The sequence below is a fragment of the Halichoerus grypus genome, chromosome 1 (assembly GCF_964656455.1).
Source record: "Halichoerus grypus chromosome 1, mHalGry1.hap1.1, whole genome shotgun sequence".
Classification (NCBI taxonomy): Eukaryota; Metazoa; Chordata; class Mammalia; order Carnivora; family Phocidae; genus Halichoerus; species Halichoerus grypus.
In genome coordinates this window covers 149,161,684-149,188,551 of record NC_135712.1, presented here as the reverse complement: position 1 = coordinate 149,188,551, position 26,868 = coordinate 149,161,684, and the positions used below count along the sequence as shown (strand labels likewise).

Below are 26,868 nucleotides of genomic sequence, written 5' to 3'. Positions count from 1 at the left end.
AAATTCATGGGCAGATGCTTTTGCGCTGTCTTTCAGCCCCAAGTTCTTGGGTTCTTTTTCTAAAGCAGCTCCCAGTTGGTTCATAGTGTCCAACGTTTTCTTCAGTATGCCACTTTACCGCTACCGTATTTTAAGTGGCCGTGCAATTAAGAACATGTCAGAGCTGTTCTGCTTTTGAAACGTATTAGCAGTCTTTGCATTCTGTGATGTCGTTTTGCTAGATTCTACTCCGCACACTTCGTGAAGGCCCACTTAAAAAAAGTGAACCCACCACCCAGCTTCAAGGCTAATGTTGTTTTATCTGTACATGCCCAGCCTTTATTATCTATCCTCAACCCAGAATTTACTTTGTTGTCGAGCAAATTCAAGAAATCTCATAATTTCTTACATAAGTATTTTGATGTAGTTTTAAAATAAAGGACTCTTTATTTTTATAAAAATGTAACAATGTATTATCATGATCACATCCAAAAATTTAGTAATTCCTTAATACCATCAACTAGTCAGTTTCAAATTTGCCTTTTGTCTCATACCTTTTTTCCATTTTTATGAATCACGATCTAAGTAAGTTTCTTTCACTGTAATTGGTTGATATGACTCTTAAGACTTCTTTTAATCTATAGGTTCCATTGCCTCTCTCTCTCTGTGTCTCTTTTTCTCCATTGTTATTTGGTTTTTGAAGAAACTGAAGGCCAGCGATCTTGTTTTGAAATTTTGTGTAATCCCCACTTACCTGGTTTTTATCTGTCCATTGATACGAGCCATCTGGAAGAGTCAAACCCTAAACCAAGGTTTGACAAACCCTGCAAGTAAAGTAATAATCTTCTTAAGACCATAAAATAGCTGTCACAAAATCTTATTTTTCAAGAGACAAGTTGAACCACCCTGTTTTTTGTTAGTCACAAATGACTGATTCGGGATATAATATTTTCCCCCTAGTGACCTTCATTTTATGTGTAGACTATCCAGAGAGTGGGAAGCAGTAGCAGGTAGCAGACAGTTTGCAGACAGTAGCAGTTAGCAAATTGGAGGAGTGGGGGCGCCTCACTGACAGTAGTGAGGAATGGCAGTGGGACCAGAGACTGTCACAAGAGAAACAAGAAAAAGCAGGTAGATCTGTACCACAGGCTTGGCCCATCTTTGTGGCAGCGTAACCGTCTACCCTCAGTAGCCTCTGAGGCTCTCCCCATGTTCCAGCACAGATCAGTAACATAGTTCATGGTGGCCCTGAGCCAAGTACAAAAGGCTATATTTTGTTCATTATAAACTGTTTACTAAGATAGGGAAAATTATAGCAAACATTTATAGAAAGATTATAAAGTAACATTTTTAATTAAAATGTGTTTTTAATACTCAAAAGACTAAACTTATTATTAAAATAAATTTTTTTTTTTTTTTTTTTTTAAGATTTTATTTATTTATTTGAGAGAGAGAGACACAGCGAGAGAGGGAACACAAGCAGGGTGAGTGGGAGAGGGAGAGAAGCAGGCCTCCCGCGGAGCAGGGAGCCCGATGTGGGGCTCGATCCCAGGACCCTGGGATCATGACCTGAGCCGAAGGCAGACGCTTAACGACTGAGCCACCCAGGCGCCCCAAAATAATTTTTTATATTAACAAATAACCCTGGTCTGCCAGGTAACCAGAGTTGTTATATTATGTAGTATAGTATAGAGTGCAGACTCTATACTGAACACAGACTTCAGTTTGTGAAATACTAAAATAATTCTTATGCTGTACGTAGTAAGAAATACTATGTTTTCTGCCTTTTAAGTAAGTTTGATATGTGCTGTTGATGATGCAGTTTTGTTATGTAAACACTTCAGTGTCTGCACTTCTGTTTAGGGAATGGTAATAGCAGAGACAAAACGTCAGATGCACGAAACCCTGGAAATAAAAGAAGAAGAAATTGCTCAACTCCGTAGTCGCATCAAACAGATGACTGCCCAGGGAGAGGAGTTACGGGAACAGAAAGAAAAGTCTGAAAGAGCTGGTAAGAACTCAGCGGTTATTTGTTTTATGTTAGAACTCAAAAGTCATGTAAAGTGCTGACCAACCAACATTTAGAAAAATTAGTTAAATATTGATACGGGTACAGAGATTCTGTATAAGATACTGAACTGTTTCTTGGAGGGGGCAGGGGCTGGTAAACCATGGCCTATGGGTGAAATCCAGCCCATGCACGGCCTATTTATAGGACTCTCAAGCTTAGAATGCTTTTTACATTTTTATGTAGTTGAAAAAAAGAAGAAGAATATGTGACAGAGGCCATACGTAGCCTGCAAAGACAAAAATATTTACCATTTGGCCCGTTATAAAAATGTTTGCTGACTACTGCCTTGGAGTATCAAAATTCAGGTTTACACTTTTGGAACTCCCCAAGTAGGCACAGCATAGTATATATTAAATAAATGCTACCTTGTAAATAGATGCTCTAGGGTAAACAAAAGGGTAAACAAAAAATATAAGATAAAGAAAGTATAAGATAAGCCTTTTAACATAACAGAATTATGTTTTGACATAATAAATGCTAGGCTGTGAAACTGTGGAGACCAGCATAGTGTTCTACAAGGTATGATACTGAGTAATGCTGGGAAAGAGAGGAGAGACCAGAGTGAAGGAGCATTTCAGGTTAGTGAGGGTGTGAGGTTTTTTTGTTTTTTGTTTTAAAGATTTTATTTATTTATTTGACAGAGAGAGAGAGCAAGAGAGGGAACACAAGCAGGGGGAGTGGGAGGGAGAAGCAGGCTTCCTGCTGGGCAGGGAGCCCAATGTGGGGCTCAATCCCAGGACCCTGGGATCATGACCTGAGCTGAAGGCAGACGCTTAACGACTGAGCCACCCAGGTGCCCCTAGGGTGTGAGTTTCGAGTTGGGCCTAGAGGAATGAATAGAATGGGCCTAAGTAGAGAGGTGGGGGCAGCATACATTCCAGTTACTACAACGACTGAGCCACCCAGGTGCCCCTAGGGTGTGAGTTTCGAGTTGGGCCTAGAGGAATGAATAGAATGGGCCTAAGCAGAGAGGTGGGGGCAGCATACATTCCAGTTACTACAAGGGCATCGCAGGCACAATGACTAGAGTGGATGTATTAATCAGCTGCAAACAGTTCTTGCTCAAGTGGGAAATAAAGGTGGATCTGAAAGAACTGTTAAAATCTTAAAAGGTGAGTCATTGAGCTTAGACTTTGGTGTACAAGGCAACAGGAAACCAGTAATAAGAAAGCATACTGTGATGGAAGCTAGTGTTTTACGTAGAAAAAAAATGAAGTGGGAAGTCAGACCTACAAGCAAAGGCAGAAATCTGGGTGTGAGGGACTGAGAGCTCCAGCTGCCTTGGCTGGGATGAATCTAGGAAAGAGAGGAAGAGTAGCATCTGCAGAACTTGGTGTCTGATCAACTTGCAGGGTCAGAAGAATAGTAGAAGTCTAAGATGACTCCAAGGTTTTAAGCTTAGGAGATTGAATGAATAGTGAGAAGTCAGAACAGGAAATCTAAATGGGGAATTTGAGGAATGGAGTGAAGTGATGAGTTTGCTTAGATACTTTGAATTTTGTCGATCATGAGCTTTCCAAATGAAATTGTCTTCTAAGAATGTGGAAAAGAAACTAGAGCTTTTTAAAGGAGTCAGTAGCCTAAGGTGGAAGCCTGTGATTAAATCTGTGGGAGCGGCTGATTTCTCCAGAAGATTAAGTCTTACAGTGGTAGCGGTAGCAGCTGCTAGTACCTATGAGCGTGCATGTGCCGCGTTGCCACGGCCACTAAGAGCCAGCATTTAGTTAGTTTTCTTATGCAAGCCTCTGTTATAAATGCTTTACTTGTATTCACTTGTGTGTGTGCTTGTATTTAATCCTCTCAGTTTCTTTGAAATAGGGACTGTTATTACAAATAGGAAAACCCAAGAATGTGGAAGTTAAGTAGCTTGCCTACGTTCATGCAGAGAGAGTAAGTGTATAGTCAGGACTTCAGTCTGGGCATTTTGAGTCCAGAGTCTGTGCTCTTAACCATAGAGATCTTGAGTTTGGCAGAGAGAAATAAATGAGGGGAAAAAAAGTTACCCAAGAAGTCAGAGGAATTGTGGGTAGTTATGCTTTGGGGAGAATATAAGAGGCATTTCCAGAAGTGGGAGAGGTAGGTTGAAGACTTTAAAAAAGGTCTTCGACTTTGGTGAGGATTTGATTCCCCAGGTGCAGTTTGAGAAATGATTTTAGAAACCAGATTGTAAGGTTTAAGATGGGACATGGGTCTGGATGAGAGAGCTAGTTGGTTGATACCAAATGTGCTCATAGAATCTCTTTGCAGTTGTTTTATTAATAAGTGGTTGGGGAATTTAGTTAATGAATTTGTTCCCAGTAAACCCAAGAAAATTTCCCTCCAAAGAGCATTAATTGACAGCAACTCTCAGAATATAATCTCTGAGGAATTACCTGAAGCAGTTTGAGAGGTGTGAGGCATTGTTGAACAGATTTGCTTTCAGGGAATAGGAAACCTAATGCATGGTCTCAGCTTCTCATATCAAGCTTTTCCATTTTTAGGGCTGCTTTTGTTAACTAATGTAGCCAGTCAAGAGAAAATAATGTTGGTTAGGGGATTAAATTTTCTTTAAAATTGGAGTGTAGCTTGTGAGGAGGTAGAAATCCATGACCCAATATCAAGTTGAAAGAGGTGAGTGACAAAAAGGTAGACAGAATACACAGTTAATTCACATGTAGGTTAAACATTTCCCAGGCTCCCATTTTAGTCATTTCATTAGTTAGTACAGCCTTCCTTCTCTTGCTTCTCCAGAACATGATTGTATTTTGTCTTTAAATGGTATTTTCATAAAACCATATTTTTGTAAATATTTCAAAGCTTATAGGTTGGGAAACTTTCCTGTTAATAGTAGCATAAAAATATCAAAAATTAATAAATACTTAAAGAGAGAAGTATGATTTAGTTATTTAATAAAGACATTAACTTTGGAAAGTCTTTGGATCACATGGTTGTACGTGCCTTTATAGATATTTTAAGAATTATATTTGTAGTCCTAATTATTGGACCGTAACAGAAAGTTATAACAGACTCATTCTACAGTGAAGATACTGCCTTTTAAATCTATAATGAAAACTGGTCTTGCACAACAACTGCATTTCATCTAATGATCGTAGTTAAGTCTGAACAGAACTCCTGAAATATAAAATGTTTAATTCAAATATAAAATGCGTATGCCAGTTGACAGAAAAATTCCAATTTAGTGCTCAAAGTAGGAAAAGGTCTTTTTATGTAAAGGAAGTAGAGTTTCCGTAGTCTGTGAACATAATCTGGCTCTTGGAGAATTCTATTCCTCTATGAAATATTTGTCTTTCTCTTTCTTGAATTTAAAATTCAAAGACTAAACATATAAGAGCTGGCCATGAGAAAGAAGCATTGACAGCATTAACATCATTAAAGCTTGTGGTTGTTAAGGATTTTTAAAAGTAAATTTGTCTACATAAAACGATTATGAAAGAATATAAACTCTCCTAATTAATTTTCAACTGTAAAAATTTAACCCTGATATATTTAGTAATTCTTGACGTGTGGCTATCAGTAGACAACTTATTTTTTTGGCTCACCTATTCTGGCGGTAAAAATCAGCTCAAGTACATTTCCCACTACTTCCCACCACTTTTCTTGGAAAACAATCTATTGCGCTGGTTCTCATGGTTTTTCTAAATAAGTGTGATGCCTCCCATATGTTGGAGGACACAGAAATCTAAATGTCTCTGATTTTAAAAAGAACAGTTCTGCCCTAAAAAGATGGAAACTATGTGAAATACGGTGACATGCCCACTTTACAATATACACTGTACCAACATGTAGTACTTATTTACTCTCTAGAGAACTGTTGGGCATGGTTTTTGAAGCACGACAGTATAGCACTCTTGTTTTGTTAGAATTACTTATTTTAGTGGGTAAAGAAAACCAAAACCAAATATATTTGTTAGAAGCATTTTACTACCATTGTTGATAGTTTTCCTTTCTAGGTGTCACTTAAGAACAGATGGCCACATCTTCAAGTAACCAGACTTTAAACTTAGAGAAGTCTGGTGATTCAGCTTTAGTGGATAATGCTATATTTTAGATGCTAGGTATTATTATTAGTAGTCTAGAATATTATCTCTTCAGTGCAACACAGAGTGTTCAGTGCAACAGTGCAGAATATTAATGCTGCTAAATTTTGCCCTAGGTTTTGGCTGTTCTTTGTGTGTGCATGTGTATGTTTTAAGTGGGGTAGGAGGTAGAGGTAGCTGGCTAGTTATTAATACAATGTATTGCAAAAACACTGGAACAGAGAGAAAATGAAAGCACATCACTATTGTTTCAATACACTTCCATTTAGTTTTTCCTCCAGTCCTTATTTTTATATTATTGTAATCCTATTGTACATATAGTTTTGTATGCTCCTTTTTTTTTTCCATTTAGCATTATTTTGAGCACTTTTACATGTTGCTAAAGTACTAACATATTTTAATGGCTGTGTCAGAATGCATGTACATCACTTAACCATTTTCCTCTTGATCATCATCTAGATAATTTTATATTTTTGCTATTATGAATAATAACTGTAACAACACTGTGATACAGCTTATTCCATATTTGAATTTTTTCTCAGGATAAATTCTTGCCCACAGACTTCTAGTTTTTTTTGTAAGTTAGTTTTAGGTATTTAAATATAGCTATTAGAAAAAACCCACACCACAGTGTTAAGTCCCTTGCCCCCCATAAAATGTTCTTGCCTACAATTTATGCAAAGTGAATAAAATATTCTACTTGGATTAGGAAAGTTTCCAGAGTGCTTTCCAGAGTATCTTTTGTAAATCCTGTTTCCCTTTCATTTACCCTGTCTTTGCCTAAGTCACGTGTTTTCTATGATTGGCTGCATTTAAAAACTTAGATTAACTCATAACATTCTTTGCTTTTTTATTGCCATGCTGTGTTTGTGCAGGAAATAAGTTTTTTATTCATTTGTATAGTATAGGCCTGATATAGCAAAGACATTCAGTGGAATATGTTTATTTGACATTTGAAGGGCCCTCTTAAATAGAGTTTATGTGTTTAAGTAATATGTAAGATTTATGCATATTTATATAATAAACAAAAATCAGATGTGTATTTAAGTGCTTTGTTAGTTGCTGATAATTTATGTAACGGTTTTCTTGGAGTCTTAAGTCTCACAATACATCTTATTTTTGTGCATCCACACATGCCAATAAGTGAATCATGGTGCCTTTCCCAAGCCTTGTATGAACAGGACTGGGGTAAGGGCTATTTTTTTCTTATCATGGGTACTTAGAGTAAGCTTTATAAAGAAAATTCCATGTTTCTCAGGCAAAAAAGTATGAATCAAAGTAGAATTTATGTCTGTCATGTTAGATAAGTAGTATGTACATATTTTGGCACTAAATGTATACCTGATGGAAAAATTTCTTATTTTAAATGGAATTAGATTTTCATTCATTATAAGTAGTTTATTTAATAGCCATATATTTGTGAGTACTTGATATGTTTCTTTTTTTTTTTTTTTTAAAGATTTTATTTATTTATTTGAGAGAGAGAGAGAATGAGAGAGAGCACATGAGAGGGGGGAGGGTCAGAGGGAGAAGCAGACTCCCTGCCGAGCAGGGAGCCCGATGCGGGACTCGATCCAGGGACTGCAGGATCATGACCTGAGCCGAAGGCAGTTGCTTAACCAACTGAGCCACCCAGGCGCCCCACTTGATATGTTTCTACATACATACATAATCATTGTCATCCTGCACTTAAGTCCCTGGCAGTGTCACTATTACTGGAAAGCATTAGGAACCCATTTCTTTGCTACAGAATCATATTTTCTTTTTTTCTTTCTTTTTTGAGTAAAGTTGACACACAATATCACATTAGTTTCAGGTGTACAACATAATGATTGGGTAAGACTATATGTTATGCTGTGCTCAGCACAAGTGTAGCTCCCATCTGTCACCATACGGCGCTCTTACAGTGTCATTGACTATCAGAATCATATTTTCAATTTAATTAAATTTACTTAGCTTTAGCCTAATATCTTTTAAGATTAGCCTGATGTTTTCAAGGTATTTAATAGATAAATTTGCATGGTTAATGTAAGGACTACATGAAAATTTGGATAGATCTGTGAAATTTTTAGAAGTCAAAGCATGGTCAATCTGTAGAGTGAATCTTGTTATGTATTTCAGAAAGTGGCTTAAAAAGTAGATTTCCATTGCAAGTGTAACTACTAAATTTCTGAAGACCCCAATTTATATACAAGTATTGCACTATCTGGTTTGTGCCACTGGGTGGTAGTATTATTTTCATTTTTGTAAACTCTAGACAAGTGGTTTTCAAACTTCTTGATCTCAGGGACCTCTTTACACTGTTAAGAGTTACTGAGGATTCCAAAGGGCTTTTGTTTATATGGGTTACATTTAGTGATATTTACTCTATTAGAAATTAAAACTAAGAAATGAATAAAGTTTTTAATTCATTTAAAAATAACAACTATAAACCTGTTACATATTAATCTAAACACTTTTATAAAAATTACTTATATTTTCCAAAACAAAATTTAGTATAAAGAGTGGTCTTGTTTTACATTTTTGCTTATCTCATTGTTTGGTTTAATAGAAGATAGTGGATTTTCATGCCTGTTTCTGTATTCAGTCTGTTGTGATATGTTATTTTGGTTGAAATATATAAGGAAAATCTGCCCTTATGCATATATGTATTTGGAAAAAAGAGGCCCTCATAGACCCGCTGAAAGGGCCTCAGGACCCTAGGATCTTTGGACCACACTTTGAAAACTGCTGCTCTAGACTTTTGCTTTTATTCACAAAAGAGCCTTGATGATGGGTGGGAATTCTGATAAACAAAATTCATTTTATTGCTTTCTCTGCTAATTTGCATTTCATTCATTTTGTAGTACTACCTGTGTTTTTGTTTTTAGTTTAATGACATGCACTTTAGCAGTTTTTTTGCTGGGATGAAGACACGGGCACTGGCTTACTTATTCATTCTTATGTCATTAATCAGCTTCTTAGGATCAACAGTTAATCTGCAGGTTGGCAGCCTTTCTGCACTTCTGCATCTATGTTTATTTCCTGCAGAGGGAGTAAAAATGGGTCTTATTATCCTTATAGTAAAGTGTACTCCGGGATAGTGCAACAAAACAGTAATGCTCCCTGAATCTCAGAATTCTGGCATTTGTTATTGCGATGGGTAAGGATGTTGAGGATGAGGAGAGGCAAAGGTGGTGAAGTGGCAAAAGCAAACATCACATTCTTCCTAGTTTTACCTAAGGTTTATTCCCCATCGCCTTTAACTTCATCAACTGCCTTTGGAAAAATTGTCTTCATGTTACCCAGTGCCTCGCTTATGCTTGGCAGATGGCAAACATCCAGTCAATGTTTGATGAATGAATGGTTGGATTATTGAGCTGTAGATCGCCAACCTTTCCCATTTAATTCTTCTAGTGAGCATTTATCCATTTTTATAATCCCCATGGATGTGAGTGAACCTCGTCTGAAGTGGAAAGCGATAAAAGGCCTCCCCTGCATTTTACTTTTGACAGAGGACCATTCTTAAGGTTTATTAAATTTTTGCCTAGGAATATTTTCAAAGTTTTTTTGTTTTGTTTTGTTTTTTTAATAAAAAGTGCCTGAGATACATTGAATTTTGCTTTGGAAGAACACAGTGTGTTCTTGCAAGATTTGGCAGCAGTTCGTGCTTAGCTTTCCCGTTGTCGTGTGTTGTGACTGTATTTTCCTGCGCTCTCTTGCATGTTGGCAGAGGACTTGTCAGCTGTGGCTGATGCACGCTTTCTTTCTCCCCACTCACTTATCCTTTGTTGGTAATTGGAAGATAAATTATGTAGACATTCACAACATACTTCTTTACTCACATTAAAATCCTAGAATAGTTTCATTTTGGAAAGTGTGGGAAATTAATCTTTAGAGCATTACAAGCTATGGACAGCACTTTTCTGTATCTGATGGTTGTAAGATCAGAGGGTGAGACATTTCTGGTTGGTAAGTAAACTCAGTATATTCTCCCTCAACATTGAAATGGGACTCATTGTTGGAGGCAGACTTCCTGTAAGGAAGTGGCTTCATTCATGGTACAGTGTGGAATCCAGAATGAGTTTGAAATATGTTTTCTGTATGTCAATATATGTAATGTGTTTTAATGCCCCCCTCCCCTCCCCCCGCCCCGGATACTTAACATTTCCATAAAGCAAGGTGGAGATAGAACGCAGTGGAGGTTTCCTGTGTCTGTCAGAGATATAACATGCTATATTTTGTTGAGAGTTAGAAGCCATCAGCAATTGATTGCTTCAGAAATTCTGGTTTAGTAAGATACATTATTGCCCAATTGAGCTGGATCAATGTCAGCATTCTTAGAGTTTTTAAAAATAACGCAAGGTAAAGAGTGTTCCTTAAATATAATTTTAAAGTTCTGGCATCAAGCTAATATATTCAAGTTGATTTATCATCTAAGGGAAAAGCTGGATGCCTCACTTCTTGCATTTGAATGAGAATGTTGAATTAAAAGATTTCTTTCTGGTATAAAATTATGTGGTTCTCTGACATGGTAGCAGAAAGTGGGAGAGAGGATTAAATCAAGTGACTTAGGAAAATGATTAAGTGGACAAAACACTAAAATTAGAATATAATATAGGAGAGTATTCTAAAATTTACTGAGTGTGGCTAGAACACTTATTTATTAGAAAATTATTTCTCAATAGGAACTTTGTGACATAGATTTTTTGTTGTTTCAAAAAGTGAGAGCACTGCCTCTATTTTTATCCTGTACTGGGTTGCGGAATTTTAAGAATGAAAATGAGGAAAAGTCAGTTGGTATTGCCTGTATACAGTTTTGTTTTATTTTGCTTAATCAAGAAAAGTTTTTCATTTAAAACTCAATTTTGTTGGAAGAGTATCAAAACTACTACAAACTAAGAGATTTCTGTAAAGTGCTTAAAAGTCCTAAGATACAATTTGACATACTGAATAATAACAGTAATGAAAAGATGATGGTGACATCCAACCATTAAAAAGGATTGTCATTTCTTTTCCCATTTTTCTATTTCCCAGATTTAAACCTTCAGCACAAACTGAGCAGTAAGCACCTTGTTATAGAATTTCTCTCCCATAATTGATCACTTGACTTACTTCTAGGAAATTAGGAAACTGATTTTTGAGAAATTAGGAAACTAATTTCTTGTTAGTAGCAAGAGATATTTCTTTATGCTTGACACTAAAATTTATAGTAAAAGAATATCCGAATAAAACAAAAACAAAACAACATTTTTCTTTAAATATTTTATTTTCCAACCTGATTATGTCTGAGAATCTTGGTCTTTACAGGCAAATACCAGTAAAGTTAGATCAGGAATCTTTAAAAATGATTTCAGCTAATTAATATTCCTTTGTAATTTAGACCTTATTTGAGCATCAGTTTTATCTTTTGGACATATAAAATGAATAAATTGGACTGGTTTTGTTTTCGTATCAAAGAAAATGGTTGCCAGAGAAGTTATTTTTTTAAATGTTGAGCAGAGTAAGTTGTGTTTCCCAGTTGTTACCAGAATTCGGCCTTTCTTTTGTCTTTTTCTGTACTAATGCAATTTACCATTAAGAATATGCTATAGAACAGATATTTGTCTTTAGGTATGAAATTCCTGTGCCCAGTCCACCATCTGTTAAGCCAAGTTGTGGTTAGTAAAAGGGCTCTACTTTTTGAGATGCCATAGGTTGAAGTTGTACCTTTCTTATGCCACTGAGGGTGAAAATACTATATATATTAATGAACTGTCTCTCCCCTGGACATATGTTTCTTGATAGGATTAAAAACCCATCTTGAAAATTTATGTTTTGTTTATAGTCCATCTCTATGGTAAAGGGAAATCTGGTGTCTTCTGTGAGGACTAAAGAAAATAATCTAGGATGATAATAGCAGTAGGATTTTGACAGCATATCGCTATGCCAGTGGAGAGAAAGAGAGCGTGTACAGTGCACACATGCATACACATACACACACAGATGCATATACACACAAATATACACAAGCACACACATATGCATATTTTCAGTGCTGAGTTCCAGCCGTTGTATCCAACCTGTCTGATTTTGTTGGAAGCTGGGTGAGCGGTTTGAAGCCTTCTTAAAGATCATGCTACTGTACCCTCGATGATTGTTTTTGTAGGGCCTGAGTTCTTACCTCACAAAGAACTCCCTGCTGGTTGTGCCTTTCTATATACTGTTGAACAGGTAAAGATTTCTTTCTAGTTAACAGCCCTGGTTTGAAACTTATACAAATAGTAGGCTTCATTTCAGAATACATTGTTTAAATATGTGATTCAACTAGTAAATTGTAAAACAAAAACCAAAAAACTTTGCTCTTTATGTATTATATGGTTAAGAGGTTTTTAAAAATAGAATTAGTCAAAGAATAGTTTTTCTATTCTTAAAAATGTCCTAGTGAGTGCATCATATTACCTAATTATTGATAATATTACCTAATTATTGATAAGAACTCCATAGCAAACAAGAAAGCAGTTGAAATTATATCATACAGAAGTAGGAACAAGTCTTCATTTCTTTGAATTTGTTATGTGTGGGTAGAGAGCGTGGGGAACCATTAGTAATTTAATTTTTTTCCAAACTCCTGAACAGTTCATATAAGCAGTCTTAAGATCTGAATCCAGAATTCAAGGACAAATTGGTTTCAGTAACTGGACACTTCTTGTGGCTTTGTTGAACGGCTCGGAAATATCTCTTGGCTTAAAACAAAATGACTGTTTTAACCTGTCTTGCTACCGCTGCCCTTAGTTCCCGTAAACTGAATGTAAAACACTTTAGCTCAATGATAGTATTTCTTGAGATACTTGTTTTCTCCTGTTTTCATTATAGCTTTTGAGGAACTTGAAAAAGCCTTGAGTACAGCCCAGAAAGCAGAAGAATCACGGAGAAAAATGAAGGCAGAGGTGGATGAACAAATAAAAGCTATTGAGAAAACAAGGGAGGAGGAACGCACCAGTCTTCAGCTGGAATTAAGTCGGGTGAAACAGGAGGCTGTTGATGTGACGAAAGTAAGAATAGTTCTAGATTGTAACAGGCTATAGCAATTTTGAAACATAAGTCATATGCTTTTCCTACAATTTTTTATTGTAAAGAAGAGTTAATTTATGTTTTAGACCTTGACCATTTCATGAGTTCAGGATATAGGAAAAAAATCACTTTGATAGAGAAAAGAATTTATATCTTTTTGGATATACTTCCCAGAGATAGTCTCTGCATATAATTTCTCTTTTATGTTTTATAATCCTCTCTTTAAATTTTTAACACAAAAGATGGCATGTTATATATACTGCTCTGTGTTTTGCTTTTCTGCTTAATATGTTCCTCATCATTGACAATTGGTAATGGTGCCGCATTTGTTTTTTTTTGTTTTTTTGTTTTTTTTAATGCTGCATCTGTTTTAAAGACAGCTCAGGATTTCACTGTATGAATGTTTCATAATTTAATAAATCTTCTACTGATGGATATTTAGGTTTTAATTTTTTGCTATTGCAAATGGTGAATATCCTTATATTTGTTCACCTGTATGTTTTTTTAGGATAGATTCCTAGAAGTGGAATATTAGGCAAAGATTATGTATTTTTAATTATTGTATAGTTGCTACACGCTCTGTGGAGGACACTTTATACACTCACAAGCAAGGTGTTACCTCACAAGGATGGTGTTACCTAGCTTTTTTAAATCTTTTCAGGCTTATCAGTTTAAAAAAATGACATTGTAGTTTTTTTTTTTAAGATTTTATTTATTTATTTGAGAGAGAGTGAGCAAGCAGGGGAGGAGCAGAGGGAGAGGGACAAGCAGACTCCACGCTGATTGTGGAGCCTGATGCAGGACTCAATCCCATGACCCTGAGATCATGACCTGAGCTGAAATCAAGAGACGGACACTTAACCGACTGAGCCACCCAGGCACCCTGACATTGTATTTTTAATGTGCTTATCTTTTTACCAGTATGATAAACATATTTTTATATGTTTTAAAGGAATTGGCAGTTTTTCTTTTTGAGTTGGTTGGTCAGATCTTTAACTTGTTTTCCTGTTGGACTGTTGGTCTTACTGATTTGTAGATGTTTCACACCTAGAGTAGGAATTATTTCTTTGGATATATAGTGCATTTGTCCAAATAATCTTCTCTTTTTTTTTTTTTGTTTTTTGAGAGGAAGAGCACAAGTGGGGAGGGGCGGGGGGGAGGGAGGGAGAGAGAGAATCTTAAGCAGGCTCCATGCCCAGCATGGAGCCCAGAGATCATGACCTGAACTGAAACCAAGATATTCGGACCAAGACACTCGGACACTTAACCAGCTGAGCCACCCAGGCGCCCCTGTCTTTTTTAAATTGACTTTGTTTATGATTTGTTTTAGCTTTGGGATTGGTTTATTTTGGGGGACGGCATGCAGAGATTTTTTCTTTTTCTTAAATGCTATCTGGATTTTTGTTCTGATTTAAAAATACATTCTCACTAAGATCATTTTAAAATTCTACTTTTCTTATGGCACTTACATGCTTTTATTTTTTATTATTAAATCTTTGATCCAACTGGAATTTATTTGGTATTAGGAGTGAGGTAGGGATCCAACTTTAATTTTTTTCCAGATGACTGACTACCAAGTAGTCTTCAGATAATTTATTTAATAATCCATGTTTTCCCTTCTGATATGACACACTATCTTTATTTCATACTAAATTATTGTGCTACATATGGGTCTCTTTCTTGAATTCTCTGTGCTGTTCCATTGCTTCTCCTGACCATGTGCCAGTATTATACTGTTACAGTTACTCAGTTTTACTATATTATTTGGTAGCCTCCCCTTATTACTCTTATTTTTCAGAAGAGTGCTGGCTCTTCTTGCATGTTTATTTTATCCAGTGAGCCCCTCCCTCACCATTCTGTTAGTAATTTTATTCAATTATATTAAATTTTTAGATTTATCTGGGGAGGTTTGACATTTTTATAAGATTAAGTCTTCCTGTCCAAGAAAGAACAAGGCCAATACTTTTTAATAAATAGTATATGCATGGAAAGCTAGGCGTCATTAGATTGGTGCAGCCAGGGCAGCTTGACCATAGTGGAGTGCCCTCTTTGAGAGCATCCTTATTCCTCCTCCTATACTTCCCCATCATGATTGGTGGGGAACATCCCTGCAAGATGTGGAAATGCTCCAACCCAGTAGGACTTATTACTGAAGCAACAGCCATCCTTGTCTTAAATGAGAAACACTTGGGGTACCTGGGTGACTCGGTTAAGTGTCCAACTTTTGATTTTCGCTCAGGTCATGATCTCAGGGTCATGAGATCGAGCCCCATGTCAGGCACGAGGCTGCTTAAGATTCTCCCCCTCGCCCTCTGCCCCTCTCCCACCTTGCACTCTCTCTAAAAAAAAATAAAAACATAAAAAGAATAAATGAACAATACTTGATGGGCTTTTCTTTTAATTATTGAGACTTTGGTGACTTTTGATTTATGTGGGAAATATGTTTTGATTTTTCTCTTACACTACTGGCTTGATGATTAAATTGTAATAAAGTATTATTTAATTGTAGAGTTACATATTTTATTCTCGGTGTTTCACTTTAACTATTTGGCTGACTTTCAGAAATCCTCAGAACAAATTGCTAAACTACAGAAGCTTCATGAAGAGGAGCTGGCCAGCAAAGAGCAGGAACTGACCAAGAAGTTTCAGACCCAAGAAAGGCAATTTCAGGAGCAAATGAAAATAGCTCTTGTAAGTACCTATTTTGTTTTTGTTATAGGTAAAGTTTGCAGCTTTATTAAGTTGTCATCTCACTCCTACCTTTTAGCTTGAGGTCAGACTACTGGCAGGCTTGACCTTTGAGTGTGCAGAGAGGATAGGATATAGGCAGGGAAGAGGGTTGTCAGACCTTGTTAACTTGGTATTGTGTGAAAATTATATTAACTAACAAGCTCTCATTAACCAGTTTATTTGTTTTTATGTCATCCCTCTCACCCTGGCAGTAGGCTGTGATTATGGAGAAGTAAAGGGGAAGATAGGCTAATTGAAGCCATGAACCAGTGACTGCATAACTCAGGAAAAATGTCTAGAAACTCACCAGACTGAATATAACAGAGTTCAAGGCTCAGAAAGTTTTGTCTGAAATGCATTTTAAAGAAGAAAAAATGAAAATGACCAAGTAGTTTTCATTTTAGTAGAATAATTTCAGTAGTAATTTTCAATACTTATATTTTAAAAAATAAAGTAAAATTTAAAAAATGACTGACTGGACTAACCAAAATAATATCCAGAAAAGCAAAGGTAAGATTTTGGGGAATAGTGTAATTTGAAAGTTTAAAACAAAAAAAAAATTTTTTTTCAAATTGTGAAAAGCCTTTTTATATAGGTTACCATAAGAAGTATTAATGCCAAAAAAAAGTATTAATGTGAAAAATGTAGTTTGATTGTTTTTATATGAAATTATTATCCATAAGATAGTATGTATAATTTTAAAAAACTTTTAGTGCAAAAGGATGAGAAATAGTATTTATAATTTTAATCTTTTTTATTTTTTAAAGACCTTATTTATTTTAGAGAGAGTGAGCACGAGCTGGGGCAGGGGCAGAGGGAGAGGGAGAGAATCTTAAGCAGACTCCCTCCTGAGTGCAGAGCCTGATGCAGGGCTCAGTCTCATGACCCTGAGATCATGACTTGAGCCGAAATTGAGTCGGTCCTCAACTGACTGAGCCACCCAGGCACCCCTATTTATTTATTTATTATTATTATTTTTTTAAGTACACTTTATCCTCAGCGTGGGGCTCGAACTCATGGGACCCCAAGATAAGAGTCACATGCTCTACTGACTGAACCATCCAGGCACTCCAGTCCAGAAAGGATTTAAAATAGTTTACGAGAATGCTTAAAACTATAACAGGACAGCATAGGGGCATAAAAATTAAAGAACAAAGCAGGACATAAATGAAGCCAGGAATTGTTCTAAAAAATTCCTGTCATAAAGATCTGTGTGTTTTCATGCTGGAGTAATTGGCCTTTGGGGATACTGAGACTTGAACATTGGCCTTGTTAAAACTGCGTTCTAGAACTGATCTACTCATATATTCTGAGAGAGCAGGCTACAGATAGACATGAAGCATGCACACACGTGCACTTGCTGCTTTCTGCTCCCCTTTCTACCTAGTTCCTCAAAGAAGTTAGCTTTGTGTTGATAGTCAAAGTTCAACAAACTATTAAAATGTCCTCTTTTATTTTTATGGGCACAGAGAGATGTATTTAAAATGTAGTTTACAGGGGTGCCTGGGTGACTCAGTCGTTAAGTGTCTGCCTTCAGCTCAGGTCTTGATCCCTGGGTCCTGGGTTCGAGCCCCACATCGGGCTCCCTGCTCAGCGGGAGGCCTGCTTCTCCCTCTCCCACTCCCCCTGCTTGTGTTCCCTCTCTTGCTGTGTCTCTTTCTGTCAAATAAATAAAATATTTTTAAAAAATTAAAAATAAATAAAATGTAGTTTACATTAGACAATGTAGTATATTTAAAATGATGTTTTAAAATTGATTAGAAACTAATATTCTCCTATCAGTCTGCTTATAATATGGCACAACACCTTTCCTTAAAGCAATGTGCTTCACCAGAGTGTAGTGAACTGAAAATATTGCTACTAGCAACATGAACTCTATGCAATAGGTATGGATAAGTATTCTTAATTGGAGTCCAAAGCCACTAAATGTTAAAAGTGCTCTCTAGAGCTTCTCTTTTCAAAGCAGTAAACGGTTTTAATATAGATGTTGATATATAATAAGGGCAATCAAAGAAGAAGCTTTTCGGGTTTGAGAGGGTGATAAAAGAGCCCAGGTCATCTGAGAAGAGTTATGTAGGCTTTTATAGATATTTCCTTGATCTAATCCATATATTCACGTGTAATTTTCTGATTTTGATTTGGTTTTCTATGTGGGGTTCCCTAATGAGGTATTTCTCACAAATTATATAAACTTACAATCTAGTTTCTTGGCCTAGAGTTGAAATAATCAAACTCTGGAGTGCAGAGAAGAAGTAGTGACAATTTGGGGACCCTTCACATTAAGCCACGTTTTCCAAATATTTTAAATAGTGGAAAAATAGCAGATGTAGTGCGGTTACTGGAACAAAATTTTTCTTTTCAGTAGTAATTGTGGCAAATATTGGCTGGACCACACTGGAATAGCCACAGTGCTTTGTTTCTGCAGGCTAGGGCATGGGAAGAGAGAGGTGATGATACTGCCTACCTCATAGGGCTGGTGTGCAGATCAAATGAAAGACATGATTCCTGTGGAAGTGCTTTGGGAATGCTGAAGATTTATGTGGGTCTAAGGTGGTATTGTTTTTGGCACAGGAAAAAAGTCAATCAGAATATTTGAAGATTACCCAAGAAAAAGAACAGCAAGAATCTTTGGCCCTGGAAGAGTTAGAGTTGCAGAAGAAAGCAATCCTCATGGAAAGTGAAAATAAACTTCGGGACCTTCAGCAAGAAGCAGAAACTTACAGAACTGTAAGTTTAAATAATATTCAGGTTGGAATTATTTGTATATAGAAACTATTGTTATCTCTCCAGTCAGTATAAAGTTGTTGAGAAGCTTTTGTTTTACTGGGTTAGATTCACATACCTGCACTGCATTTTCAGATAATAGCTTTTCCTGTGAGTGGTTTTAGTGTTTGCTGCATGGTGCTGCTGACTCTGCCTTTAGCTGGCTGTGTTTCTGTCAGCCATCCACTCTGACTCTCTGCCCTCAGGCTCTGCAGCATCTCCACTCCATTGCTTACTTGCCCTTGATCTTTAGGAAGTGGCCTTGCTTTGTAGGCAGCACTTGCCCTGGCTTCATCTCATGCCATGTCCTGGACATAATTCGTCCTGTTTCTTTCTTCCTTCCTTCCTTCCTTCCTTCCTTCCTTCCTTCCTTCCTTCCTCCCTCCCTCCCTCCCTCCCTCCCTCCCTCCCTCCCTCCCTTTCTTTCTTCTTTCTTTTCTTTCTTTCTTTCTTTTTTTAAAGATTTTATTTATTTATTTGACAGAGAGAGAGACAGCGAGAGAGGGAAAATAAGCAGGGGGAGTGGGAGAAGGAGAAGCAGGCTCCTGACTGAGCAGGGAGCCCGATGCGGGGCTCGATCCCAGGACCCTGGGATCATGACCTGAGCCGAAGGCAGATGCTGAGCCACCCAGGCGCCTCTTGTTCTCTGTCACAGTGTAGGCACCCCAATGCCCTGCTTTTAACAAAAGTTTTCCCATATTAAAACAATGGTGGACAAATTTATATATATGTGAACAAATTTGTATTATATGTCTCAGTGTGCACATTTTTAAGGCCCTCTGGCCCTTCCCTTAGCAATATATGAAATGTATGACCTGTTTTGAATAAACTGATATTATTTATACTTTTGCTTTGGTTTAGACAGTGAAAGAATCACACTTCTTTCCCATAGTTCTAAACTGTACTTTACTTTTCCATGTCCAACATTTATGTAAGGTGGCATGGTGGAGGGGAGTAGATAGGATACTCAGGAGACTTAGATTTTTCCACTTGCCAGCTTTGTAAATTAATCATACCTTAATTTCTTCACCTGTCATACGGAGAAATTGGATTTGGTAATTCCTTAGGACTTTTTCCATTCTGATGTTGCATGGCTCTGCCTTACTTAGCTCTTTTTCCTTTAGAGTCCAAGATTGACATTTTCATGAGCTAACAGTAATCTTTGGTAAAATTTGTATAAGTAGCTTTTTGCAAAAAATCTTCTAAATAATCATTTTTGCAGTGGAAAAACCAGATACACTATTTATCTTCCAAAATCAAATTATGAAGGTAATAGAATACTATTAATAGGCCTTAAAAAACACACAGAAAAAAATAACCGTCTTCCTACCAATAGTTACTATTATCTACTTTATGATTTATTTCTTTTTGACTATGCATTCAGAATATTCTTGAAAATATGCATGATTGAAATAGTTACCCAAGTAGGTAGAAAGAATCTGAAGTTTTAAGTTGTGTTAGAATAGAATCTTTTTCTTTGTTACACGATTCCTTTAGGAATTGAGCACAGATTCTCTATGCTTTCTAGTGTTTGGCATGATATATAGAGTTATTTTTCTAAGTTTTAATTTTTAAACAGGTGTAGACATTATGTCATGTATTTTTGCTAATAAGCAAGTCTGTACTTTAATAAAAATACATCTGTTTTTATTAACAGAGAATTCTTGAATTGGAAAGTTCTTTGGAAAAAAGCTTGCAAGAAAGCAAAAATCAATCAGAAGATTTAGCTATTCATTTGGAAGCTGAAAAAAATAAGCACAATAAAGAAATTACAATCATGGTTGAAAAACACAAGACAGAATTGGAAAGCTTGCAGCATCAGCAGGATACCCTTTGGACTGAAAAACTCCAAGTGTTAAAGCAACAGCATCAGACTGAAATGGAAAAACTTAGAGAAAAGCATGAACAAGAAAAAGAAACATTGTTGAAAGACAAAGAGAGTCTCTTCCAGGCCCACATAGAAGAGATGAATGAAAAGACTTTCGAAAAACTTGACGTGAAGCAAACAGAACTGGAATCATTGTCTTCTGAACTGTCAGACGTATTAAAAGCCCGGAACAAGCTAGAAGAGGAACTTTCTGTACTAAAGGATCAAGCAGATAAAGTAAAGCAGGAGCTAGAGGCCAAGCTAGATGAACAGAAAAGCCATCACCAGCAACAAGTCGAGAATATCATTAAAGAACAAGAGATGTCTATCCAGAGAACTGAGAAGGCATTAAAAGATGAAATTAATCAATTTGGGCTTCTTCTGAAGGAAAAGGACAAGCATTTGAAAGAGCAGCAGGCTCATGTGGAAAACTTAGAGGCAGATATTAAAAGGTCTGAAGAGGAACTCCAGCAGGCATCTGCTAAGCTGGCTCTTTTTCAGTCACAGCAGAGTACTACACACGAGCAGGCCAAAGCATCTGAGGAGCACTTGGCTCAATTGCAGCAGAAGTTGTTGGACTTGGAAACGGAAAGAATTCTTCTTACAGAACAGGTAGCTGAAGTTGAAACGCAAAAGAAGGATGTTTGTACTGAGTTAGACACTCACAAAATCCAGGTGCGGGACTTATTGCAGCAACTAGAAAACCAGAAAAGTGAAATGGAGGAAAAACTACAGGCTTTAACCCAATGCTATGAGTCCCAACTTAGAGATACTAACACAGAACAGGCACAGACAAAACAGAGCTTGATAGAAAAAGAAAATGTAATTTTACAAATGAGAGAAGGACAGAGCAAAGAAATTGAAACACTCAAACAGAAATTATCAGCCAAGGAGGACAGTTTTAGTGTTTTACATGAGGAATATGAAACCAAATTCAAAAATCAAGAAAAAAAGATGGAAAAAATTAAGCAGAAAGCAAAGGAGATGCAAGAAACATTAAAGAAAAAATTACTGGATCAGGAAGCCAAACTTAAAAAAGAGCTTGAAAATACGGTTCTAGAGCTTAGTCAGAAAGAAAAACAGTTCAATGCCAAAATTTTGGAAATGGCACAAGCTAACTCCGCTGGAATCAGTGATGCAGTGTCAAGACTGGAAACAAACCAAAAGGAGCAGATAGAAAGTCTCACTGAGGTACACAGACGAGAACTCAGTGATGTCGTATCGGTCTGGGAAAAGAAACTTAATCAGCAAGCTGAAGAACTCCAGGAACAACATGAAATCCAGTTACAGGAAAAAGAGCAAGAGGTAGCAGAACTGAAGCAAAAGATCCTCCAAAGTGCGTGTGAAAAAGAAGAGATGAACAGGGAACTAGCGTGGCTGAAAGAAGAAGGCATTAAGCAGAACACAGCAGTAAGGGAATTACAGGAACAGTTACACCAGCAGTCTGCTCAGACGAATTCTCTCTCACAAAATGAAACTAAACTAAAAGCACAACTTGAAAAGCTGGAGGGTGACTTGAATCATTGTCTGAGGGAAAATACTTCTCTGCAAGAGCGTATGGTTGAACTGGAGATGCTGGCAGAAAAAGACAAGCTGAAGGTTTCCGAGTTGACTGACAAGCTGAAAACCACGGATGCACAATTCCAGAGTTTGCAATCTTCACATGAAAGAAATGAGAAAAGCCTAGAAGACAAAAGCTTGGAATTCAAAAAACTGTCCGAGGAACTAGCAGTTCAGCTGGAAATTTACTCTAAGAAAACTGAAGCCCTATTACAAGCTAAAACAAATGAGCTCATCAACATTAGTAGTAGTAAAATTAATGCCATTCTTGCTAGAATTTCCCACTGCCAGAACCACACAACAAAAGTTAAGGAGGCACTAGTGATTAAAACTTGCAAAGTTTCTGAATTAGAAGCACAGCTTAGACAGCTAACAGAAGAGCAGAATACACTAAATAGTTCTTTTCAACAGGCTACCCGTCAATTAGAAGAAAAAGAAAATCAGATTAAGAGCATGAAGGCTGATATTGAAGGTCTTGTAATGGAGAAAGAAGCCTTACAGAGGGAAGGAGGCAACCAGCAACAGGCTGCCTCTGAAAAGGAGTCTTGTATCACGCAGTTGAAGAAAGAGTTATCAGAGAACATCAACGCTGTCACACTGATGAAAGAAGAGCTTAAAGAAAAGAAATCTGAGATCAGCAGTCTTAGTAAACAGCTAACTGATTTGAACACCCAGCTTCAGAACAGCATCAGCCTAACTGAGAAAGAAGCAGCCATTTCATCACTAAGTAAGCGATATGAGGAACAACAACGTGAATTGCTGGGTCAGGTGCAAGATTTATCTTTGAAAGTTGAAACTCTGAGTAAAGAGAAGGTCTCTGCTCTTGAACAGGTAGATCACTTGTCCAACAAGTTCTCAGAATGGAAGAAGAAAGCACAGTCAAAATTCATACAGTATCAAAGTACTAATAAAGAATTGCAGATGCAGCTTGAGTTAAAAACAAAGGAAGCCAGTGAAAAGGATGAGCAGATACATGCACTGAAGGAGGACCTTGATCAGCAAAATGAGAGATTGGTATGTTTAAAGGGTGAAGTGGAAGATAAGAAGAGCAAGCTGGAGAAAAAGGAGTGTAATTTAGAGACTGAGTTAAAAACTCAGACGGCAAGAATTGTGGAATTACAGGAGCATCTTACTCAGAAAATAACTGAAATTGAGTCCTTAAATGAAGCTCTTAACAAATACAATCAACAAAAGGACACTGAACAGAAAGAAATGCTGCAGAAACTTCAGCACATTCAAGAGTTAGGAGAAGAGAAGGACAACAGAGTTAAAGAAGCTAAAGAAAAAGTCTCAAGACTTGAAAAGCAAGTGTCTTCCATGAAATCTGAACTTGAAACCAAGAAGAAAGAACTGGAACATGCGAATTCAGGTATGAAGGGCAAAGAAGAGGAGTTGAAGGCATTGGAAGATAGGCTTGAGTTAGAAAGTGCTGCAAAATTAGCAGAACTGAAGAAAAAAGCCGAACAAAAAATTGCTGCCATCAAGAAGCAGTTGTTATCTCAAATGGAAGAGAAAGAACAGCAATATAAAAAAGACACAGAGGGCCATTTGGGTGAGCTAAACACAAAATTGCAGGAGAAAGAGAGAGAAATTCAGGTCTTGGAAGAAAAACTTCAATCAGTGGAGGGTCCACCACAGTCAGAGGCGTCAGCTGTATCCAGATTGGCAGAACGCATGGCAGCCTGTGCTGAGCAAGAGGAAGCGGGCCTCCAAGGCTGTGTGCAGAAGGCATACGAAGACAAAGTCAGTGCTTTACAGAGAAGTCTAATGGAAAAAGAAAAGCTGTTGCAGAGGCTAGAGCAGGAAAAAGAAGAGATGGTATCCTCTCATTCTGAAATGCAGGGCAGATACCAGGAGCTCTTAATAAAGATAGAACACGCTGAAGCAAAGCAGCATGAAGATCAAATTATGATAAATCATCTTCAGAAAGAACTTGAAGAAAAAAGCAAGAACTATTCCTTGATAGCATCCCAGCATGTGGAAGAAGAGGGAGGTAAAAATAACATAGGGGCAAAGCAAAACTTGGAAAATGTGGTTGATGATGTCCAGAAAACACTCCAGGAGAAGGAACTAGCCTGTCACATCTTGGAAGAAAAGATAAAAGAGCTGGATTCCTGCTTAGTAAGAGAGAGGGAAGGGCATAGAGTTGAAATGGAAGAGTTGACCTCAAAATTTGAAAAATTACAGGCTTTACAACAACAGATGGAGGGAAAAAATAAACCCACAGAAGCTTTGGAAGAAAGTGCTGAAGAAAAGTCCAAATCACATGTAGTCCAACCCAGATTGCCTGGTAACATGGAGGCCGAGCACAATGACCTGGAATTTAAATTAGCAGGGGCAGAGCAGGAGAAGCAGAAGCTGGGCAAGGAGATTGTTAAGTTGCAGAAAGATCTTCGAATGTTGCGGAAGGAGCATCAGCAAGAATTGGATATCATGAAGAAAGAATATGAACAAGAAATGGAAGAGAAAATCAAGTAAGTTTTTCAGCACAAATATTTATTTTATTTATTTACCTTAGAGAGAGAGTGAGAGCGGGGGACGGGGTGGGGAAGAAGAGATGGAAAGAGAGAATTTTAAGCAGGCTCCATGCCCAGCATGGAGTCCAACTCGGGGTTCGATCTTACGACCCTGAGATCGTAACCTGAGCCGAAATCAAGAGTCAGACACTTGGGGTGCCTGGGTGGCTCAGTCGGTTAAGCCTTCGACTCTTGATTTTGGCTCAGGTCATGATCTCAGGGGGGTGGGATCGAGCTCTGCATTGGGCTCTGTGCTCAGTGCACAGTCTACCTGTCCCTCACCCTGCATGTGCGTGCTCTCTTGCTCTCTCTCAAATAAATAAATAAATAAATAAATAAATAAATAAAATCTTTAAAACAAAACAAAAAGACATTTAACCGACTGAGCCACCCAGGCGCCCCAGCATGAATATTTTTAAGACAGTCCTTTTTAATTAAATGCCTTTTATTGTGCCTAATACACCTAACTTTCACCTACCCAAACTATGAAACATAAATCAAGTTGTTAAATGCCGAGAAGAAATATAAAACAATTTAAGGCAAAAGGCATTGTTCTTTCATGTCTGTTTAGAGGGGAAAAAAACATTTCTTACATATATGATTATGCTTATTATGTACATATCCCAGTAATTACTTTCTTTTCATTTTACTATTTTTAGTATTAGCATTATTATGATATAAGATAGATGTGTATGATGAAAATTTTAAGGGGAAAAGAATTCTCAAATCCCCAGGACTGTTGTGTAGAGATAATCATAGTTTCTGTATCCTCCCAGGAGTTTTCTGTGCCTGGACGCACACATACACACGTATGCACCCTTAAACCTGTTTTTATACCAATGAGATCTTACGAGCACTGTTATGAAGACTAGGTAACTCTATTATATGGCGTGGTTTGTGTTTGACAACAGTTAGCTCTTTATATTTTTGTTACACAGACAGGAGCAGGAAGATCTTGAGTTGAAGCACAATTCCACATTAAAACAGCTGATGAGGGAGTTCCATACACAGCTGGCACAAAAGGACCAGGAGCTGGAAATGACCATAAAAGAAACCATTGGTGAGTCAAATTTTAAATTCAGTAAAGAACAAGTCAGAATCAGCAGAGACTATTTATAATTTACACTTACTGTTTTCACACTGTGCTAATAAGTGCTTTTAAGTAATTAAACTGGAGAGAAAAAAAATGATTCCTGTCCACGAAAGTTCTCTAATGGGAACCTGTGCTTGCTTGGCAGCAGCTTGCCTTTAGGAGAGGAGGGGCTGGTGAAAGAACCTGAAACATTAGCTAATTAATTGCCTTATAAAGACATTCCTGCCCTGTGAGAGGGTACATATGATCAATTGATTTTTTTTTTAAAGATTTTATTTATTTATTTGACAGAGAGAGAGACAGCAAGAGAGGGAACACAAGCAGGGGGAGTGGGAGAGGGAGAAGCAGCTTCCCGTCGAGCAGGGAGCCTGTTATGGGGCTCGATCCCAGGACCCTGAGATCATGACCTAAGCCAAAGGCAGACGCTTAACGACTGAGCCACCCAGGCGCCCCTGATCAATTGGTTTTTATCAAATTTAATTTGGAACTGAAATTGGGATGTAGATACTAATTCTTGCCTAATGTGTGTTCTTGTATGTGTCCATTTTTTATGGATTAGATAAAGCCCAGGACGTGGAAGCTGAACTTTTGGAAAGCCATCAGGAAGAGACAAATCAGTTATATAAGAAAATTGCGGAGAAGGAAGATGATTTACAAAGAACAGCCAAAAGATATGAAGAAATCCTTGATGTACATTATTTTCTTTCTCTTTTTTGAAATTTAGCTGTGCTGGATTTCATGGTGGTGCTAAAGATTAGGCTGTCAGATTTCCTGCTTTTCTGATGTAGAGGGTTTTTGTTTTGGCTCAGTATTATCCAAATTTAATATTTGCACTCTATGCATATTTATAAGGAGTCTGATTGATTTTTGCCAGGATCATAGTTTCCTGAGCAGATTCTGCTAACCCAGCCGTTCAGTCCACTTGGCAGGTATCGAAGCAACAGTGAGTTACTAAGGGGAAGAATGGATTCTCTTCTTGTCTTTCTCTCAGTCAGACTAAATTATAAGAGAACCAGACTAAGAATTGAGAACTTGTGCTTGGGTAAAGTCTAAGTAATGGGGCAGTTAGTGTGTGTGTATGAGTTGGCCACCTAGCTGGGGTCTTTCCAGGAGGGCCAGTTAACTTTACTCCATCACAACCCAATTTTCACAGTTTTTGTTGCTCTCAAGAGAGAAAAAAGATGGGAAAAAAATGGAATGCATCAGCCAAATCTTTTATA

At 37.3% G+C, this 26,868-nt stretch overlaps 1 protein-coding gene across 1 annotated transcript in view; it reads left to right on the top strand.

Annotated features, from left to right (window-relative positions):
- GOLGA4 (golgin A4) overlaps nt 1-26,868 on the top strand; it is a 104,343-nt gene that overhangs the window by 62,676 nt on the left and 14,799 nt on the right. Inside the window, exons 12-18 of the mRNA XM_078059182.1 lie at nt 1,843-1,990; nt 12,922-13,100; nt 15,682-15,810; nt 18,421-18,576; nt 20,270-24,513; nt 25,494-25,615; nt 26,208-26,362. Of these exons, the coding sequence (XP_077915308.1) occupies nt 1,843-1,990; nt 12,922-13,100; nt 15,682-15,810; nt 18,421-18,576; nt 20,270-24,513; nt 25,494-25,615; nt 26,208-26,362 (5,133 nt within the window). The remainder of the gene's footprint in view (nt 1-1,842; nt 1,991-12,921; nt 13,101-15,681; nt 15,811-18,420; nt 18,577-20,269; nt 24,514-25,493; nt 25,616-26,207; nt 26,363-26,868) is intronic.